This window comes from Sphaerodactylus townsendi, linkage group LG12 (assembly GCF_021028975.2).
Source record: "Sphaerodactylus townsendi isolate TG3544 linkage group LG12, MPM_Stown_v2.3, whole genome shotgun sequence".
NCBI lineage: Eukaryota > Metazoa > Chordata > Lepidosauria > Squamata > Sphaerodactylidae > Sphaerodactylus > Sphaerodactylus townsendi.
The window spans coordinates 34,304,280-34,325,931 of NC_059436.1; the positions used below are offsets into that span (position 1 = coordinate 34,304,280).

At 46.2% G+C, this 21,652-nt stretch overlaps 1 protein-coding gene across 2 annotated transcripts; it reads left to right on the top strand.

The window, feature by feature from the left end:
• Window positions 1-2,093: 2,093 nt before the first annotated feature.
• Window positions 2,094-12,762, top strand: SAPCD2 (suppressor APC domain containing 2). Of its 2 annotated transcripts, none has more exons than XM_048512853.1 (6): window positions 2,094-2,668; window positions 3,654-3,808; window positions 8,006-8,152; window positions 8,896-8,997; window positions 9,388-9,510; window positions 9,654-12,762. In XM_048512853.1, exons 1-6 carry the CDS (start codon window positions 2,206-2,208, stop codon window positions 9,780-9,782), a joined length of 1,119 nt encoding a protein of 372 aa, XP_048368810.1. In that variant the 5' UTR covers window positions 2,094-2,205; the 3' UTR covers window positions 9,783-12,762. The 2 variants fall into 2 exon arrangements, with proteins under 2 accessions (XP_048368810.1, XP_048368811.1); XM_048512854.1 differs by having other exon boundaries at window positions 2,095-2,668; window positions 3,678-3,808.
• Window positions 12,763-21,652: the final 8,890 nt, after the last annotated feature.

The window sequence follows — 21,652 nt, forward strand, 5'->3', positions numbered from 1 at the left end:
CGAGCTACAATAGTCTAACCTGGAGGTGACCATTGCATGAATCACAGTGGCTAGGTCTGCCTGGAAGAGGAAGGGAACCAACCGCCGGGCCTGACGAAGATGGAAAAATGCAGGGTTGTAAGGGCCACCTGGGTCTCCATTGAAAGAGATGAATCCAGGTGGACCCCCAGACTGCGGACGGAGGAGGTCAGCGTCAAAGTGACCCCCTCCCACACCGGCAGCTGGAAATCCCCAACCTCCCCCCCGTGGCCAAGCCAGAGGATCTCTGTCTTCGATGGATTCAGTTTTAACCGGCTCTGCTGCAACCAACCAGCGACCGCCTCCAGACAATGCTGTAGAGCTGCAGGGGCGGCGACCACTCCCCCCTCCATCAACAGAATGAGCTGAGTGTCATCAGCGTACTGATGACAGATCAGCCCAAAGCTCCGTACCAGCTGAGCAAGTGGTCGCATATAGATGTTAAATAACTGCAAGGATAATAACGCCCCCTGGGGTACACCGCAATGAAGTGGGCACTTCCGGGAGGCTTGATCCCCGCACCACACTTGCTGACTCTGGTCCCGGAGGAACGAAACAATCCACTGAAGGACAGTGCCCCGCACCCCGGAAGCAGCCAGGCGGTGGGCCAAAAGGTCGTGGTCGACCACATCAAACGCTGTGGTAAGATCTCACAAAATCAGCAATGCCGATCCACCTCGGTCAAGCTGCATATGGAGCGAATCTGTGACAGCGACGAGAACAGTCTCCGTCCCATGCCCAGCACGGAAACCGGACTGGAAGGGATCGAAGGCCGATGTGTCATCCAGGAAGCCCTGAAGCTGCTCCAACACCACTCTCTCAATTACCTTCCCCAGAAACGAAAGATTCGAGACGGGGCGGTAATTGGCCAGATCCCCCGGATCTAATGATGGTCTTTTCAAGAGTGGGCGGACCACTGCCTCCTTCAACCCATCCGGAAAGACTCCTTGCTCAAGGGAGCCATTGATGATATTCAACAGATGGGGTCGTAGCTTTCTAACCTCCACTCCCTCAAGCAACTCACAGCATTTGGGAAATTAAAGAAGTTTCATTTCTTAAAATTACATTTCACATTAAAATCACAAAAAAATGGATTAAGAAAAGATGAAACCAGAGAGAGAATTTCATTTTAAAATGTTGATTTTGAAGCAAATCGAAAGCAACCTTTCAGAAACCAACAGCCCTCCCAAGATGTGTATATTTAGTTCCTCTGAATATGTGGGAGGTACAAGTGGAGACTTAGAGGTTGGCCAGGGGTTTGATTCCCTTGTACTCCTGAGCAGGGCTGTCTTAACTGCCTTATAGGCCCGCAGGCAAAGCAGTACACTGGGGCCCCTAACCACACAACTACTCACAGGAATAAAAATGTAGTGTGTGCAATATGTACACATACACGCACGTGTGGTTGCAGAGGTGACCATGATACTAAATCAGAGGTAAATGCCAATATCCACTTGTTATAAAAAATTAACATCGTTCCTTATCTTTAGCAAAACACAAACTAAATATGCATTTTCCAATAACAAATATTTATAGTTCTGTTTGGTATTTATTGACAGCAAGTCATGACATACATAGATTGGCAGGGGCCCCTAATGTATGGGCCCAGCGTCCTCATGGATTAAGACTGCCTGCTCCTGGATCCTGTGTGGGGCAGTTGGTCTTCCCAAACGGTCACAAAGGATTCTATGAATCTGCCAATTTTCCATCTGAAGTGAAATCTGGGTAAGCTGAAGGCCATCCTTACAGCTTCTGACTGTGAGTTCTCTAAGGTAATTCATGTGAAAAACAAAAAGGTATTGAATCTGTCAGTTCCGAATGGATTCTCCTTTGCCTTGGCAGTGAAGTGGAGGGAAGGATCAAGCAGGCTCAGCCGGGTTTGGGGGAGTTCAGCCGTTTAAGCCCCCCTCACTTTCTTTGCCCGAAGCTTGAGGCGAACAAAAAACGCTATGCGCACGGTATGGCAACTACCATCCCGGGAAAAATCAAACGGGCTCGCTGGTTCCTCAGCCAATCCGTTCAGAGGGCTCTTTCCGCGCTAGCCAATGAGGCAGAAGAGGATGCAAATGAATCTGACGTCACAAAGGGAGGTCCCATTCATTCCCTTAGAACGTTCGGAAAACTTTTGGAGTCGGAATTTAGCGTAACAATTTTCGGGACTTTTCCCGGGAGGGGAAGGAGGCTTCCATGGCGCCGGAGCGCGGCAGTGACGGGCGCCCGCAGCTCCCAGAGGATTCGCCTTGCAGCACCGAGGGACTGCCGAAGGCTTTCTTGCAAAGCCTGCGGACCCTCTTCGACATCCTAGACGATCGCCGGAGGGGCTACGTGCACCTGCGGGAGATCGAGTCCCGCTGGCTGCAGCAAGGCCCTGAGGCCAGAGAGTTACCCCGGGGTGTTTTAGAAGGGCTACGGCGAGCCGCCCCGGCCAGCGGCTACCTCACCTTCGAGAGGTTCGTACTGGGATTGCGAGCGTCTCTGCTCAGTTCGGACAAAAGGAGCAGTCCAGCGATCGTCGCCAACGGCAAAGTCCCGGGGCTCAGAGAGGAAGGCAAAGTTGCGGAGAAGGGGCTGGAAAGAGGGGGAAGCGCTTCTCGGAGCCTGGAAAAGATCCCCAACTCTCGGGTGGAACCGATTCAATGCAAGAGAGAGGGTGAGTGTAAGAGAGAGAGGAGGCGATGCTAAACGGGAACCTCGGTGTTCCCGGGGAATAAAACACCTAAAGCCTGCTAAGGGCATAGGTATTCCTAACTATCGATGAGAGTATCTTCGAGCGAGCGCAGAGTGCGTTTGAGTCTATCCTTGGGCCAATGGATCTCTTTCAGCCTGTTCTACTTCACTTAATTTGGGGGGGGGGAGAGAAATATGGGGTGAAAATGAATTCCCCAACATTCAGGATTAAACACATCAGACCCTCTCTTTTTGTAGGTGTTCATCACCACATGGGGAGACCGGAGGAGGGTTTCAAGGATGCCCCTGTTCTGAGAATATTGAATTGTCAAATGCTTTCATGGCCGCAATCACAAGGGTGCCAGCCACAGATGCAGGCGAAACGTCAGGAGAAAATGCTACTGGAACACGGCCATACAACCCAGAAAACCCACAACACCCTTCTGAGAATATTGCTGACATGACAGCAACCAGGATCAGCATGTGAAGACTCTTTATGTATATTCCAGCTGTTGTGGGTTTTCCGGGCAATGTGGCCGTGGTCTGGTAGTTTTTGCTTCTAACATTTTGCCTGCATCAATGGCTGGCACTTTCAGAGGCATATCATGTCACAGGAAACACATCTCACCATGACATGCCTCTAAAGATGCCAGCCATAGATGTGGGTGAACAGTCAAGAGTAAAAACTACTGGACCCCAGCCATACAGTCTGGAAAACCCACAACAACCGTTTGATTCCAGCCATGAAAGCCTTTAACAGTACATTTTGTACATTCCCTTTGGTGTAATGTAGGGATCAAATTAAGTTGCTCATTCTAGAATGAATCTGAGAAGCAGACTGAAGGGTGGGGTGGGGGGAGAGGACCATGCGGAAACAGCCAATTCCCCATAGATTCTTTCTCACTGCATTCATAGTTCATTCCCAAGATCTCATTAACTAGATTTCAACTCTTTATTGCTTTTAACAGCTCTGGCTTGCTGTCCCTCCACAGGAGGAGATGCTGGCTGGCAGCTGCCACAAAAGGAGAACGCCTCTAAAGGTCTGGGGGAAGCCCGAAGGCAACAGAGAGGCCGCTGTGGACACAGGAGACACACCCTCACCAACGGTGTGGACTACGGCATGGTAGGGAGGCAGTTCTGGCCCCACACCTGGGATGGAAAATCTACTTTCACTTCCTGTTTCATGGTATAAATGACAGCCGGGATCTGGAGACCGTATCAAGTCCGCACAAGCATTTGGACCACAACTGATGCATTCCTAATCCCCCCCCCCCCCCCGCCACCGCCCCTTTTAAACCTCAGCTCAGATTGGATAAAAAATGCATTTGAAAATCCCCTCTGCTGCAGAAGCAGCTTGGCAGGGGCCGTGAGAGTCTGCTGCTCTTGGGGAAACATAAGCTCAAAGTCCCCTTTTTGTTGCGCGTTGTCTAATCCGGGTTTAATCGGGATTGTGGGTGTCTTTTAAAGTGCAGGTGAATTCAGACTAGCACAGCATGACTAGAAAGACAGAACTGGCACTGAGCTTCTGCTGCAGGTATCCATAGTGCTGATATGACTTCATCTTCATCAAGCAGGCTTGCTCGCTTCATCTTCATCACCAATTATATATTTATTCATATACAAGTCTAGGGTCACAAAAATTTATAATTCCTACATTCAGTTGCAGAGCGATGACATTGGGTGATGGGCTAGCACAGAGATGTCCACCTCTGGCGCTTCAGGTGTTCATGGACTACAATTCCCATGCCAGCAGGGGCTGATGGGAATTGTAGTCCATGAACACCTGAAGCACCAGAGGTGGACACCCCTGGGCTAGCATGTGCAAATCCACCCTGACTGAAGGATGCCTTCTTGCCTTCTTTGTGGACTCCAAATACCCTTTTTTATGGATGCATTCCTAGCTGTCTCCTTTTTCTGCTGAACGGATCCATCCCTGTGCTCAGTGCATTATTGGCAAAGGTACACCAAGTGGCTACCCCCAGAATTATGGAACTCCCTTCCGTCTGACACTTGCCCAAGTCCAGGACTGGTCGTTTTCCCAGTTGCACTTTGAGGTCTCTGTTGGGATTGACTCTTTAGCTGGCCCGGATTAAACTGGAAAGGGATACACTTAATTAGATTAATTTTGTCAGTTCAACATCAGTGTGTTTTAAGAAGAATATCCGACCTCTGAATAGAAGAAACCCTGGCCTCTCTTTACCCCAGAATGCGAGTCTTTTGCTTCTCTCCCCCTTCCCGATGTGGAATGTATTTCTCACTCCATTAGTGCGTTTCTGTGTGTTTGCTTTGGGCTAACAGCAGGCTTGCTCGCTCATCCTTCACTGATCCGGATTGATCGGCCTAGTGGGATCCCTTGTGGCTCACTGCAGCTGGAATGAGGCTTTTTGCTACTCAGGTGGCCTGTTTCCCCTCATCCTCCCTCCCTCTGTGGTGGGTACAAGCTGCTCTCCACTGTCTGTTTCCCCTGATCCTCCCACACCCCTGGATCTTTGATCAGTTGCGGACAGGATGCCCTCTGCCTGCTCCCTGAGCAGGGAAACCTCTGGAGGGATGCTGGCTTTTTCTCCTGTCACCATGGTAACTGGCCAGCCCTGGCCGAGAGGAACCCGGGGAGGTCATTCAGCTGCGGATGGCCAAGGCAGCTGGATGGGGATCTTTGCGACCTACAGCACCCTCTTTGTCCCTCTGACCAACAGCCTGTGCAGCCGCAAAGCACTCAAGTTTTTCCTCTGGGTATGTCCTTCAATGGGTCGGGCATGCAAGGGTGGCGTTGTGGTAATTGTACACTTTAATTCTAGGCTTAGGCGTTCTGTGGGGGGGTTGTGTATATTTTGGGGCAGAATAGTGGAGAACAGAAAGGCATTATGGGCTGACAGCTGGTGGTTGGAGTTTCAGACTGGAATTGGGGAGATCTGGATTCTTCAAACTGCACACTGAGTCATTGATGTTGGGCACATTGTACTGGCAGTTATATTGCATGGTTGTTGTGATGATGAAACAGAGGAAAAGAGAACTGGTTGTCGCTCTGAGCTCCTTGGAGGAAGGGAGGAAGAAAAAGGGGATAGGTGTGTTGCTGTGGCTCACTTTTAAAAAGAGAGAACACAGGATTGAATCGGGTCTGCTTGTATGTCATGGTTCTATGGAATGCAGTAGAAGATGGTGATGGCCACAAAAAACTCTCAGCTTCACAAGACATTCTGCTTTGGGGTTACTTGAGTTTGTTTCGCCCCAGGCCTCTAACCCTCATGGTTGCCAGGAGATGATTTAAAGTGTTTCGGCAGTGATATTTCAAAACTTCATTGCTGAAATATGATTTGCAGTAATCAGAGGGTGGTGCTCCAGACATTGTTTGTACAATCATCTCAGGCTAGTCTACTAGTTTTAAGTAACAAATCTGAATTTGTGTATAAATCATACATTTTCCCCCCGGGATCTTGCCTCCTCCTCAGCAGAAAGGACACTCTCCTATGCCGCTGTTCCTATGGCCAGGTGGCCAAAAGTCATGGCACTGTTCACTAAATTTGATTAATTTGAGGATGCTATAAAAACATAGTACAAATCTATGGTTAGCAAATCAGCTACAAACAGTTGTTTGAAACCCAACTAACTTAAAATCTCAATTTGTTGGACTTTCTGCAATCAGAAGTCACAACTCACCAGATTCAATCCAATCAAGATCTTCTTTCCTTGTAGACCTTTGAAGGAAATGTAAGGTTGGTTGGGCTTCTTTCTTTTTGACTGATTCTTCCTCTTCCTGAATTCTTGTTCCTGTTGTGTTATTTTACTATATGCGTGTGCACATATGAATTTTGTGTGTCTTGCCCTGTGAACTTGCTTGTGCATTTTGATCTTCTTTGGTGCCCTATCTGTATAAGAGTTTTTTGGTGGTGGCACTCTGTATCTCTGGGACATTCTTTCCTGGGACATACACCTGGAGCCCTGCTGCTGGAATTCACATGCCAGGCAAAGGGTCTCTGTGTGTTTCATTCTGTTTTGGACCACATTCTGTTTTGGACTTTTTGTTTTCTGTACAGGAAATCTCAGTCCTCTTCATTTTATGATGATTTTCATTTTGTTTTGGCATGCTGGTGATGATTTCCTGAAGATTTTCATTTTGTTTTGGCATACTGATGATGATTTCCTGCTGAGATGTTTTGACTGTAATATTTGTTTGCTGCTGTTCTTTTTTTTTGATGGTAGCTATTTTGGGGTGTATATTTTAATGATGAATTCCTTTGGATACATTTAATTGGAAACTGCATATGTTCATTTAATGAATGAAAAATTGCAGGCTGCCCTGACGAGCTTTATAAGCAAAATGTTTGAGGGCTAAAAAAACCACTCCTTGCTATGAAGCCTGTCTTGTGTCAGATTGAGTTTCTCTCATCCTGGGGCAAACTGTGCTTGCTTTAACTTCTGAGTGATTAATAAAGGTACAGGAGCCCCATCATCTTCCAAGAGGGCGGTGAAGCTCTTGCCCACTTGAGAACCAAGTTCAGACTTTAAGAGGTTTGCCCTACATGTGGAGGGAGGCTGCATGAAGGAGAAAGCACTATGAACATGCTCAGAGGTACTTGTTCCCCATAACACTCCATTTGTCATCTGCCTGGCTGAGATTATCCAACCATGAAGAGCAGTGCCCCCCCGCCCACACACACACTTTTCTCCCCTGTAAGGAGACTCTATGGCTTGCAAACTCCTTTCCCTTCCTCTCCCCGCAACAGACACCTTGTGAGGCAGGTGGGACTGAGAGAGTGCAGAGAGAAATGTGACTCGCTCAAGGTCACCCAGCAGGAATGTAGGAGTAGGGAAATAAATCCGGTTCTCCAGATAAGATTCTGCCACTCATGTGAAGGAGCAGGGAATCAAACCCAATTCTCCAAATTAGAGTCCACTTGCTCTTATTCACTATGCCAAAATGGAAGATATATAAAGCCCAGAGGGCTCCCCAGTCCTTAAATCCTTATGGAAAGAGATGAGTTGCAGGCTAGGGGGGATAGGCTGTTCTTACATTGTAGCCCTTTTTTCCCCATTAGAGCAATATGGACAAGAATTTCGATCTTTCAAAAAGGTAAAGAAAGTGATAGGAACAATGTTGGGCCTCTGGCCCCCAAATCCCCAAGAGTTCAAAGAGAAAAGTTGTCCTAGCCCTGAAAGAATGGCATCTCCTGGGAGCTCCTTTGAAATAATAATGGGATTGAGAAAGCTCCCAAAAGTAGAAGGCAAATTGTCTCCTTGGACATGTAAATGTACACAGTGTTGCTTCTATGACATGATTGTGGGAGGGGCATGGAACATCTTTGGCTTTGTGTCTCGGCAGCTGCAACAAATGAAGGAGTTAGAAAAAGAGAAGGATTTTCTGCTGCAAGGGCTGGAGATGGTAGAGCAGGCCCAAGAGTGGTACCACCAGGAGATCCGCATCCTGCAAGAACGCCAGAAGCAACTGGGCAAAAGCAAAGTTCACAGTGTGAGTAAAGGAACGGCTCCCTTGGGGTGTTTCCTGCAAGCAGGAGCAGCTTGCAAGGAACCGGTTGCCCTTGGACCTCCCTCCTTATGGGAAGGAGGTCCCCGCAGCATGACTTCATCCAGTTATATAGCACGGGCAGGGTTTCAAAGTCCATTTGGGTGTGGTGTGCTGTTATGATCTGCCCATTTCTGAGAGTTAGCTGCAGAAAGGGATCGGGGTTACAGTGCTGGCTTGTTTGGTAATTTGGTGTAGCCACTGCAGATTCACAGGTGGGCTCCCAATTCAGTACTTACAAGAGGACTAATGTGGCTTCTCCCCAGTTCCCTCCTTTTGAAAAAGAAGGTGAGGAACTATAGGAGTGGGAGCAGAGCTTGGAAGTTATGCTCAGGTATAGTCAACCCTGCATATTCAGCTGCAGGATGTTGAAAGAACCCCTGAGAAGGGCCAAGGGAAGCAAGCTGGAAGGCTTGGGCAGGAATGGTGCAGGCACACGTCCACGTTCACAAGCAACCAGCAGGGCCGCATGGCTCGTACCCTGAAGCTTTTCCTGCCCTGGATTCTGTGACCCATATACATTATGTAAATTGAGCAAATGTGCATGATTTGTATTTCATTCTTGGATCTGCTTTTGCTGGTAACGAGAAAAGGAGCAAAGAGATTTGCAACAGTCCAGTGGTGGGGGGTGTTGTTTACTCCATAAATAATATTGTTCTCCTCCCCCCCACCCATGTCTTCTCACCCAGGGCTTGCTTGCTGCAGGCAGTCAGAGCCAGCTGAGCCATCTCCTGCCCAAGCTGCAAGAACTCAACCGCTGTCTCTGTGAGCTGTTGTCTCTCTCAGCCAAGGTGAGGGCTTCAAATGCAGGGTAGAAATGGGGGGGGGGGGAGGAACTGTGGTGTTTAGACCATTCCTTCTTCCAGCGCCAGGTGTTTTCTCTCTGCTTCCTCTTTGACTTCTGTAATTTCAATGGACTGAGCTAGTCACAGACCTTCGGAACTCTGTCAACCCCACCTACCTCACAAGGTGTCTGTTGTGGGGAGAGGAAGGGAAAGGAGCTTGTCAGCCACCTTGAGTCTCCTTACAGGAGAGAAAGGTGGGATATAACTCTTCTTCTAGAAACCAAGTTTTTCAAAAGCTGGGATTGCCAGGATGCTGTGGGAAATGCCAGTTTCTGTGAGTATCTGAAAGAAATATGACTCGCAAAGTTACCTTCCTTTCTTCCCTCCCTTTTCCAGCCTCTAAACTCCTGTTCTGCAGCCACAAACATCCCGGAATGCGTGGCTGTGTCTTCGCCTCCACTGGCTGGGCCCCAGCAGACTATCAATATGTTGAAAGAACAGAACCGGCTTCTTACCAAGGTGAGTGAGCAGCAAAGACCGGTTCATGCCAGTTTCCTTGTGCTCTTTGCTCTCCAGCAAGCCCAGCTTCTTCCAAGGACAGCTCCTCTCTGCCATCCTGGACCAGCTGCATGTCAGTAACAGGTCCCCTGTTTGCTCCGCAGGAGGTGACGGATAAGAGTAAGCGGATCACCCAGCTGGAGCAGGAGAAGTCGGCCCTCATCAAGCAGCTGTTTGAAGCTCGGGCCCAGAACAACCATGAGACCAACCAGTTGGATTCCACCTTCATCTAGTCTGGGCCTTTGGCTCTTCTCTTGTGGGAGGGGAGGCTTTCCAGTGGCTGACCTCAGTCATGGTCATAAGCTGCTCACAAGGTCTGAGGTTGTATTACGTTAGTTCTGTTTGGTTGACACAGCTGGACCTCTTAACCAGGCCTGCCGACTGCTTCTCTGGTCCTTCAGACAGGAGTGTGGGGTGGCATTTCTCCATACAGCTGAGCCCCTGGAACCACATTTTGTTTACTTCTCAAGAAAACATGGGGTTCACTTTTGTTCGTTCTTTGACATTGTTCCACTGTGTGTGTTCACACAGCAGATCCTTTGCCCCAGTTCTGACACTCTGATTTCATTTCTCAGTGCTGAAGTCCTCTCCTTCACCCTTCCAGCAGCATAGCCTCTTATTTGAGGTGAGAAAAGAGCTTGTAAGATTTCAAGACCGTCACTCAAAAGCTCCTAATCCGATTGCAAGAACCACACTCCAAATGGAACTCCAGAATGTATTTCAGAAGCGATCACCGATCCCAGAAATGGTCTCTTTTGCTAACATGTTGGGATAGGCCTTTTCTCTGTTCAAGACAAGAACGCTCCTGAGTCTATGCATTTTTAGACAGACATGATTGTTTGGAAGGAGGTTTCAAATAAACAGTTGCGTTTCAGATTGTTCCTCCAAATCTTCAGCATCTAAGTGCAATCCCCATCCCCTGAGAGCATCACCCTACAACTTGACTGGATCTACCTGTAGCCTGGTGCCTTGACAGACATGGAATGCAGAGAAGGGTGAGGTGAGGCCAGAAGTAACTCATTGTTTACCTCTGAACTCTACAGCCAGGGACAAGAGTCTCAGATCTGGGGGGGACGCTGAACAGAGAAGTGCTTCCACCCTTATTACTGAAGCAGGGCAGAAGAAGGCACCGAGCACCATCATCTGGATCTCTTGCTCCTCACACTCCAAGCTTGGCAATGCTGTCTTGGCCCAGGATCATCAGCTTGGTTGGGGACACTCTGTCACCTTACACTCCCCCAGCTGAAAATGCTGGCTCTTGATAGCCTAAATCTTTTGCGTAGCTGAAAAACAACTCCATAGTTAATCCCCCCCCCTAATTCTTTCAATTAAATAAGTCTTGCAAACTCCATAGTGGGAAAGGTGGGGTTCAAAGGACCACCCTGAGAAGGGGGTGGGAGTGATGGGTTAAGACATAACCCAGCCCCTTCCCCAGCTCTGGCAATTCCTGGCATCGCAGCTGTAGTTTCCTTTCTTTCCTTCTCTTTTCTGCTTCTGAGTCTGGGAAAAGGGAGGCCAGAACTGGCCAGGAAGGCCGTGTGGTTGGCTCCCTCGACTAGTTCCCATGGGGAGGGTTTGGGTATACTTAAGATGTCTAAATGTGAACAGCTGAGAATGAAGGATGAGTCGGTCTGTTTACTCCCTTCCCTCATCTGTTATCCAAAGAAGCTGTGACTTCTCACAGTTGGAAGACAGGATACTGGGTATGACCTATTTTTCTGAGTCAGGCTGATGGTACTTAAGGTCAGGTGTACTGGTACTGTGCTTTTTGCATCAACATTGTAGGTCTAAACAGGCCCAAGAAAAGCCCGGTACAGAATGGCCCAAGAGTGTCCTTTTGTTAAAATGGCACATTGGCTCAGGTAACTGTTCTCTCTTTGTGTGTATGGTAGCATATCTTTGCTGCAAATGAACTAACTGCTCATTGGACACGACAGATAACCCAAGCTGCATCTTCCTCTTGGTTCCTGGTACCAGCAGGGGGTGTCGTGAAACCATATTAAAATTCAAAGTTGTGTTCTAAATTATAGAGTGGTTTTTAAGGTACAGATAGAGAAAGGTTCTTTTGTTCGGGGAGGCGAAGAGAACATCTGCTTCCCCACTTCAACCTTGGATTCAGTGACGGCTACTTCTGTCCTGATGACCATATGGTTTTAGAAATTTAGGCACAGTTGAAACAGCAGAAGTTGCTTGGAAGTATGAGACATGAGGGCAGGCACAGGGAGTCAGTAGTTTCTGGGGCTGGAAGATTTTACAGATCTTGCTCGTGCCTAGCAGGCAGAACTCTCACTGCTCAGTATGCAAACATCAGAGCTTCTTCTGCCTCCCCTTTGCATACAAAAATGTTGCTCTCTTCTTGACCCCTTAGCCCCCAATTGTACAGCTTCCAAATGCCCAAGGGCCCTTTTTAAGCAATTTTCTCACAAAGACAAGTATGTTTGTTTGTTTAAATTTCCAAATGTTTCTCCTTAACTTGAAGCTTCAGGAAGCTTCGCTGAGGAATGTTTTGTCTGCTTTCCAGCTGTGACGTTGTACATTTTGTAGTATCTTCTGGAGCAATCACAAATCTTTCCTTTACCAGTAACCATCTCCCCCCTCCCCCCGCCTACCTGCTTTTCCTCCCACGCATCCTCCTATGGATGATTCATGTCTCCAGGATAACTCGGTGGACTCCATTTCATTATGCTTACAAATAGTGTTTACCTGATGTTGTTATTGTCCACATTGCTTGAATCATCCCTGTGATCTTGTCTTGTTCTACCTCGCCTAAACCTAAATTCACTCCTGAGGCCAGTGGTGCTTCCATCCTTTTCAGCATTTAAGAAACCCAACTGATCAGTAGTACCAAAATTGTTGCTGTAATTACCTTAATGAATGCCAGCAGTTCAAGCTCATTTGTGTACATTCTGATGCAGGAAGGTGATTTTACACCTTCCCGGGTTATGATGTCATCCTTTATCCTAAATAGCCAAACCCTCTAGTCATCATGCAATAGATAGTTTGGTCTGAGCTCTAACTATTATCTGTTCCTTCCCATCACTGGTACAATCTTGCCTCCTGGCTCTTGCACATAGTTGCTCCTATTCCTCAACTTAAGAAGAAGAAGAAGAAGAAGAGTTTGGATTTATATCCCCCCTTTCTCTCCTGTAGGAGACTCAAAGGGGCTTACAATCTCCTTGCCCTTCCCCCCTCACAACAAACACCCTATGAGGTGGGTGGGGCTGAGAGAGCTCTGAAAAGCTGTGACTAGCCCAAGGTCACCCAGCTGGCGTGTGTGGAAGTGTACAGGCTAATCTGAATTCCCCAGATAAGCCTCCACAACTCAAGTGGCAGAGCTGGGAATCAAACCCAGTTCCTCCAGATCAGAGTGCACCTGCTCTTAGCCACTGTTCTTAGCCACTACGCCACTGCTGCTCCCAATTTCTTGCTTTTACTGTCCCTCTTCTGCAACATCCTGTCTTTTCTATTCTCATCCTCTTTAGTTGTTGTTCTTTCAGTCTCCTTGTGTGTCTCCTGTTGATCTTTTGCCCATGCCAAACTGACCTCTATCACCTACTCTTCATCACTGACACTTTAACTCTGAACAGCTTGAATGTTTATGAACATTCTGTGGCACCTCCATGATGCACTAAGGTCAGGAATGAGAGAACTGAGAACCGCTGCCAGTTTGTAGTTGTAATTGTACAGGTATGTATGTGTACATATGTGTGTATGTAACATTTTAACCTGGTTGTATTTTATATACTTTTGTTTGTTTTTACAGTTTTCAGACATAGGACTGAGAATTTTTTCCGAAGGAAGGGCATCTGCTGCCTTTATATGTTTGGTTCTGGTGCTCTCCTTGTTGTGTAAAGAATACCTTGAATTGCTTCACTGCAGGATTCCTCTGCACACACCTATTTTGTACCCTAGCACTGTGCTGTACACATATTTTCCCTTCTTCCAGGAGCTGTGATCCTTGGTACACCCTGTCTAATATGTTTACAATCTGAACTCCTGTATGTAGCTGTGATCTTATATGTAGTGTTTGTAATTGTTGTCTTCGGGTTTTTTTAAAAAAATATTTTTGCATAAATGTGATGGGGGGGGGGGTTATAAGTCCCTACCTCACTTCAATAAAAGCAGAAGATAATCCCTATATATTTTTCTGGGTAAGTAGAGACTGAGGCTGAATTTGAGCACCCTGGGAGATAGCCAGAGCCAAACGGGTTGATTCTGGACAAACCTGATCCCCAGGACACAGTTTGTTCTTGTAGTCTTTTTGTGTATGTAATTTGTGTTTTTGTTGTATTTTTACATGTTACAAATCACTTGGGGGGGGTGGTGGTGGCCAATAAATATACAAGTGAAGTAAATATACTATCAATCGTAGCGTTTTGTCCTTACAGTAAGGCATTTGAGGTTGCCAAAAAAAATCTTGTTTCTGGACAGCAGAAGGAGCTGTTGTTACGATGAGAAGAAATGGCAGTTTGAGGAAGAAATTGTGTGAAGGTGACTGGCACAAGTCTCTAGCCACGTCCACTTACAGTTTTAAAGAGGACTTGTATCAAATTTTGCAAACTTGTTTGTTCAGTTCACAGATCCCTGTATTAATCTGTCTTCTTTGTGTGAATCAAACCCAGGAGGTTTTATTTTCACTGTTTTTTCTTCACCCTGAATCTATTGAGCAAGATGTATGCCTTTCCCAGTGTTATTTGTGTGTTAGTAAATGAGCACTGGAAATATATGATGCATATAAATGGTATAAATTATGATACACACACTTGTTCAAAAACACCACTATGAAAACGGGTGGATTGAAACCTTTCAAAATAACATCTGAAAGATGTTTATTCCTTCTCGATTTACAAAAAGAAATCCCAGGTGATTATTACAGGCCAGGGAGTTTTACAGACTTAGGGTGAAAACCAAAAAGGCCTGTCCCATGAATTTACTCACAAACTTTTCCAGGTAGGGGAATGTGAACCAGAGCCTCTCTAGTAATTGGGCATACTTTTTGTTAAAAAGACACTGTTAGCATCTACCCTTCTGAATCAGAGTAGATTGGCTTCACTTCCATTTCCCTGCAACTTCCTGACTTGATAGTAAACATAACCCAATGTGTTTTCATAGCCTAATTCATGAATGATCTTTTCTCTTTTCTACAAAGGGAAATGATTATATACAGGTTGCAACCATACCTGTTTCAGAAACCATTGCAAACCAGGTTTTTGCAAAGGAAATAAGACCTTTTTAAGTAGAATTGATTAAACTTTCTGTCCATTTGTGTCTTCCCGTTTCCTGTGTTTGGCTCCTGGCTTTGTCAGGAGAAAGGCAGGTTTGTAAATATTTTAAAGTACCAAGGATGACTGAATATTCTTAGCATCTCTCTGTTGAACTCAGGATGGTAGTGATCCACCCATTCTTTCCAAGAATGCTCTTGCTATTCTTTCTATAAATGCACTTGTGCGAATACTCGCATATATTTCCACAGTCTCAAGTAAATCTTTTCCACATTACTTATATGATTCTTTTAGGTGAAGATGTTGGAATTGAACCTGGGATCATCTGCCCCTGAGCCACAACCTCGTCCAATTACCTTACTTACCTGAGCACCTTTGTCTGGTCTGTCTTCCTCCTGAATTTATTTTTTTTAAAAGCAAGTTCATAAATCACTTGTGCTGTAAGGTTTGAATATGGAATTCTTCAGATTGCTGGCTCACCTTCCTCAAAATGTTATTGAGAGGTGGAAATTGCAGCTGTATCAAGTGGAGACTAGTACAGCAGACCCGAATGCTCCTGGCCCAGGATATCGGGTAACAGCAGATGGCTGATCCCTTGGCCCTGCTAGATTTAAATCTTGTGGACCCAAATACTTTTTGCAGTGCTACTGAGGGAGGCTACTGGGTCTTTGCTATGATAGGTTACTGTCAGCTCACCACTTGGATGTCTATTTGCTTGTCTGTCTACCCTTTCCCCTTGAGACTAAACTCCTGGTCTCTTAGGCTACCTTGCGAGTGGGGGTGTCCAGTTTTCTATCTGCTGTGGAAGCATTTGGTAATTATTTTGATGGAGAAGGAGCTGTGTTCAAACAAACATGAAGATGGAGAACGTCCAAGTCCCAATTTAACTGTAGCAGAAGCATTCATGGACGATAGTCCACTTTAGCATATGTGAGATTAATATTTTGGGTGTCTCTGTGAATGAGACTCCAGAATCACCATATACACATGAAGCCCTGCTCTGGGTTCCCCTGTCTTTTGAAGCAAGGTGAATATCCACAAGACAATGGGGGCTTCTGTGCTGTAGCACCACGGTTCTGGAACTCTCCACAACCACCCCGCACAAGATGAAGACCTTTAACTCCCACCTTTTGTTGTTGATTTGTGTACTTTGTTTTGTCATTCATAATTTAAGCATATTTTCTCACCACTGTGACTTGTTCAAACAATCTTATTTATACAGAACTGGGCAGAAAATGATTTTCATTAATGGGGCTTTGTAAATGGCCACCTATTGGTTTAAAGGTTGGACTATAAGTGTTTGCAACAGATAGATAACTGAAATGAACTGAATGTCTGCTTCTACACTGCTCCCTGTAAGGACTGGAGCTAAAGTGGTATAAAAACCTGTTTGCCACTTAAGAACATAAGAAAGAGCCTGCTGGATCAGACCAGAGTCCATCTAGTCCAGCACTCCGCTACTTGCAGTGGCCCACCAGATGCCTTTGGGAGCTCACTTTCTTTCCAAAGTCCTCTGAACTTTTGATCTATTTGCAGAGTTGGGAAATCTTGTTACCAAACTTTCATTCCCTTTGTGAAACCACTTTCTTCGAAAACAATTGAGGAACTTCCAACAGATGCAAGAATGCACATCCTCCCCGCCCATTCAAATCCTCTCCTTTAGGGTGAACTTGGAGACCTCAGTGGATTCATTTTATTTGTCTCGCTCCTTCTCGAGCCACTTGAGGAAAGGGGTGGTTCTCCTATTTAACTAACAAGCCTGAGCTCTCCAAGCCTTGTCTGTGGGTGACCCTACTTGCCCTACTGATAGATATTGGATCACCAAGCTTGCTGTTTGTGGGAGCAATAGGAGCATTGTGGGGAAAGGGGGGGGGCATAAGGAACACTCATGTGACTTCAGTGGACTCTGCTTAGGAGTCCATGGTCAGTGAGCTCACAGCAAAGGCAAGATCCGAACCCAGCCCTTCCTGGTTTGCAGCTGCCCTGAGGGTAATCCCGAGGAGCAGTAGTTTGCAAGGTCAGAGTCCTGACTCTTTTTTTCTAAATGCCTTTATCTCCTGAGGCGAATTCAATGCCATTCTACAAAAGATATGAAGATGCCCAGGTGATCCAGCTGATAGGGAACATCATCCGGGTGGGCTGTTTCCAAAGCATTCTGCATGAATTTCAGTCCAATCCCTTTCCCTCCCACACCCTCTTGAGATCCATATCAGGACCAATGGTGTTTCATTTGAATTTGTTCTGAAATTATCTTGAACTGGGGGTGAGCGGTGCAAAGGCCAAGTTGGTGCCTGGCCCCCCCTTGCTCTGGATCGTGCAAACCAAAGCTAATTGTGGAAAGCCGGGTGAGTGGGCAGCAACACAGCAAACGAGGTTTAGGTGCAGTCAGTGTAACATGTTGCACATTGAGGCAAAGAAATCCAAACGGCTCTATAGTGGAGGCAGCTATTCAAGGAAAATGATCTTGGCCTTGGTTAAAACCTCAGCTCATTGGACAACATTGGTGAAAAAGGATGCTCAAGGAAAAAGCACGGGGAACGACACTCATCCCTGATTTTGCCAGTTCAGAAGGGGGGGGGGGCGCATCTGAGAAGTATGTGGCTGGTCAACACTGCTAAAAAAGAATGCTGGACTAGATGATTCTTACCCAGCAGGCTTCTTACAGTTGTAATCCATATTCTCTGCCTTGCCGTTGAGAAAACTCAGCAATGAAGGAATAAGAGGGGAAGTCCTCCTATGGATTCAAAACTGGTTGAGAAACAGGAAGCAAAGAGTGGGTGTAAATGGGAAGTTCTCACAATGGAGAGATGTCGGGAGTGGTGTCCCCCAAGGATCCGTTTTGGGACCAGTGCTCTTTAACCTATTCATAAATGACCTGGAAGTAGGGGTGGGTAGCGTGGTGGCCAAGTTTGCAGATGATACCAAATTATGTAGGGTGGTGAGAACCACAAAGAGTTGTGAAGAATCCATGGACCTTGATAAATTAGGTAGGTGGGCTCCAGAAATGGCAAATGCAGTTCAATGTAGCAAAATGTAAAGTGATGCACATAGGGCAGAATCCAAAACTTCACACATACAGCTGCAGGGATCAGTGCTTCGAGTCACAAACCAGGAAAGGGATTTAGGTGTCTTGGTTGCTAGTTCCATGGGAATGTCAACTCAATGCATACAGCAGCTGTAAAAAAAGGCAAACTCTATGCTGAATAGTGGAAAGGAGTTGATAATAAAACTGCAAGGATTGTCATGCCCTCTATATAAAGCAGTGGTCGCGATTCGCTACTTGGAGTACTGTGTCCAGTTCTGGTCGCATCTCAAAAGGATAAGCATGAGGAGATAGAAAAAAGTGCAGAGAAAGGAGGCAACAAAAAAGGATGATTGTGAGGACTGGAGCACCTTCCTATGAGGAGAGGCTGCAGCGTTTGGAACTCTTTTAGTTTGGAGAGGAGGTATTGAGGGGGATATGGATTGAAGTCTACAAAATTATGCATGGGGTAGAAAATGTTGACAGAAAGTACCTCTCTTTCTCCTGTCACAATAATAGAACCAGGGGCATACATTGAAAATGCTGGGGGGAAGAATTAGAACTAATGAAAGCGAAACACTTCTTCCTTAGCGTGTGATTGAGGGTGTTTGGAATATGCTGCCACAGGAGGTGGTGATGGCCACTAACCTGGATAGCTTTAAAAGGGGCTTGGACAGATTTATGGAGGAGAAGTGCGGTTTATGGCTACCAGTCTTGGATCCTCATTGATCTACCAAGGGTGCAAAGCGCCTTAACAGACCAGGTGATCGGGAGCAACACCGCATGAAGCTGCCATTGCGTTCACATCCCACCATGGCAGGCTCCCCAAGGCACCTGGTGGGCCACTGCGAGTAGCAGAGAGCTGGACTAGATGGACTCTGGTCTGATCCAGCTGGCTTGTTCTTATGTTCTTAAAGTCCAGAACTCTGCTGGCATCTGTCCACATCTCCCTCTGGGGATTTTTATGCCGCATTGAAAAGGCAGCTTGCTGGAATTGAAAAAGAACAGAGACACTCTCAGCTTTAGCTCAGGACCTGGAACAAGAACTCCACAATTGTTCTTCCCGATGCTTGTCCAATCTTCTTAGTTACAAAGTTCCTCAGGGAAGATTTCATAACCTTCCCTTGGCTGAGAGGCAGTTGGTGTTTGGAAACAGAGACACTGACACCAACTTACTCCTGGCACTTTGAAAACCACAGCTTTCCTCGACGGAGTGGTGGAGCAATTGTAACCCTCCCTTCTTCTGACAGCCTTACCACTGGAAGCTTGTCTACCGACCCCTCAATTTCCCCCCCCCTGAACTGAATGTACCTGGCCTCTGCAGCTTGTCATCATAGGATGAAGGTCCCATGAATGTGGGAATGGGCTGTGCTGTGGCCTGGTGGAGAAGCACCTGCATTTTGCAGTCCCTGGCAACTCTGCTTAGATGGTTTCAGCCAACAGCTGCTGCTGCAGAAGGACTTTGCAGTTGTGATAAACGAGAAATGTGTTTTCTACTAGAAATGAGGAGATGAGTCAGATTTGTGGCAGGACAAGATAAGACCGCTAGATGACTAGGCTGAAGAGCAAGGCTTGTGTCAGATTGTACGTATTGAGCATGCTTAAAAGGCTAATGCATATTAACTTCTCCTCTTGCTCTGATGACCAACTGTATTATAATGAACATACAGGAAGAATATGGGAGGGGCCACATATCAAAGAGGAGCATGTAATAGGCGGACCAGAAAGCTGTGACTCTTAAGTACCCTTACTCAATGGGGGAACAGAGGGTATGGCAAATTCAGGAGAAGGGGATAAATGTGCTAAAGATACACTGTTTTGGCAGAGTCTGCCCATGTAGAGACGGCTCCCCTTTCTTTGCAAATAAAGCTACTTAAAACTCTCTTCTGTTGGCTTGATATTTGGTAAAGAAATATTGGGCACCACACGGTGAGGGAAGACAATTTAGATCTTTGATATGGCATCATGGTTAGAATATCAGAGAAGGGCCTCTTCTGCACATGCAGAATAATGCACTTTCAATCCGCTTTCACAATTGTTTGCAAGTGGATTTTGCTATTCCACACAGTAAAATCCAGCTGCAAAGTGCATTGAAAGTAGAACCATTACACTACGTAATGAAAAGAATCTAGGATTGAGAGAGAATTATGAGAAAAAAAAGAAAATGTCTTTTAGAAATGGAAGTCAGTTTGGCTGATGAGAAGAATATGAGAGGGAACTACAAATGGTGGCAGAAGAGGAAGCAAGTTGAAAGCTGTAAGGGGAGGCAAAAGGATTATGAGGAACGCATGGCTGCGAACATCAAGACCAGCAACAAACTGTTCTTCAAGTACATCAAAAGCAGGAAGCCAGCAAAGGGGAAGCGGTGGGCCCGTTGGTGACAAAGGAACAAGGTGTGTGTGCTAAAGATGGCAGAGGAGATTGCAGAAGCTGAATGAATTCTTTGCATCTGTCTTCACCCAAGAGGAGGTGAGGAACATTCCTGCACCTGAACCTTAAAGGCCCGAATCCGAGGAACTAAGCGAAGATAGTGTGGTAGACAAGGGAAAGGGTTACTGGCAGCCATTGTTGATAAACTAGAATATTTACCAAATCCCTGGCCCAGATTGCATTCACCCAAAAGGTTCTTAAAGAGCTGAAGCATGTGAGTGCTGATCTTCTCACTTTAATATGCAACTTATCCCTGAAATCCAGGCTCCATCCTAAGAAGACTGGAAGATGGCCAATGTCACGCAATCTTTAGAGAAAGGATCTAGGGGACCCGAGAGTACAGGCCAGTCAGTTTGACATATTTCCTGAGAGTAGAATTAGTAGAATCTATCATTAAAATGCATTGTAAAAACATGTAGAAAGAAAGCAAGACCTGAGAAAAGAGTCATGGCTGCAGAAACATAAATCATCTTACAAACTTGCTAGAGAGTTCTTTGAGGGTGTAAGCAGGCATGTGGACAGGGTGAACGATTGGACATTGTCTGCTTGGATTTCAAAAGGCTTTTGGACAAGTTCCTCACCAGGAACTGTTGAAAACTCAGCAATGAAGGAATAGGAGGAAGTCCTCTATGGATTAAAAACTGGTTGAGAAAACAGGAAACAAAAGAGTGGGTGTAAATGGGAAGTTCTCACAATGGAGATGTGGGAGTGGTGTCCCCAAGGAAGGATCGTTTTGGGACCAGGGGTGTATATTTTAACCTATTCATAAATGACTGGAAGTAGGGGTGGGTAGCGTGGTGGCCAAGTTTGCAGATGATACCAAATTATGTAGGGTGGTGAGAACACAGGATTCTTGAAGAGCTCCCAGGGACCTTGATAAAATTAAGGGTGGGTAGACAAAATGGCAATACAGGTTCCAGAAATGTGGCAAAATGTAAAGTGATGCATGGGAGACTAAAAAATCCCAAACTTCACACTTTGCGCTATAGAAGGGTCAAAGTGCTATCCAAGTCACAGACCAGGGAAGGGTTTAGAATGGTTTGAGTAGTTCAGGGAATGTCAGCTCAATGGCAGCTGTAAAAAAAGGCAAACATGCTAGGGGATAATTAGGAAGGAGTTGATAATACTGCAAAGTTTGTCATGCCACTGCTCTCAAGCAGTGGTCATGCACTTGGAGTACTGTGTCAGTTCTGGTCATGCATCTCAAAAAAGGATATTGAGGAGATAGAAAAAGTGCAGAGAGAAGGGCAACAAGATGAATTGAGGGGACTGGAGCACCTTTTCCTATAAGGAGGCTGCGGGTGGGACTCTTTAGTTTGGAGAGGAGAGGCTGAGGGGGATATGATTGAAGTCTACAAAATTATCATAGGAGGTGAAAATGTTGACAGAAATTTTCTCTCTTTCTCCAGAAATACCAGAACGAGGGGGC

Coding starts and splice junctions, on each gene's coding strand:
- SAPCD2 (XM_048512853.1), top strand. CDS start 2,206: ATGGCGCCGGAGCGCGGCAGTGACGGGCGCCCGCAGCTCCCAGAGGAT. Junction 8,153..8,895: donor GCAAAAGCAAAGTTCACAGT/GTGAGTAAAGGA, acceptor CTTCTCACCCAG/GGCTTGCTTGCTGCAGGCAG. Junction 8,998..9,387: donor TGTTGTCTCTCTCAGCCAAG/GTGAGGGCTTCA, acceptor TCCCTTTTCCAG/CCTCTAAACTCCTGTTCTGC.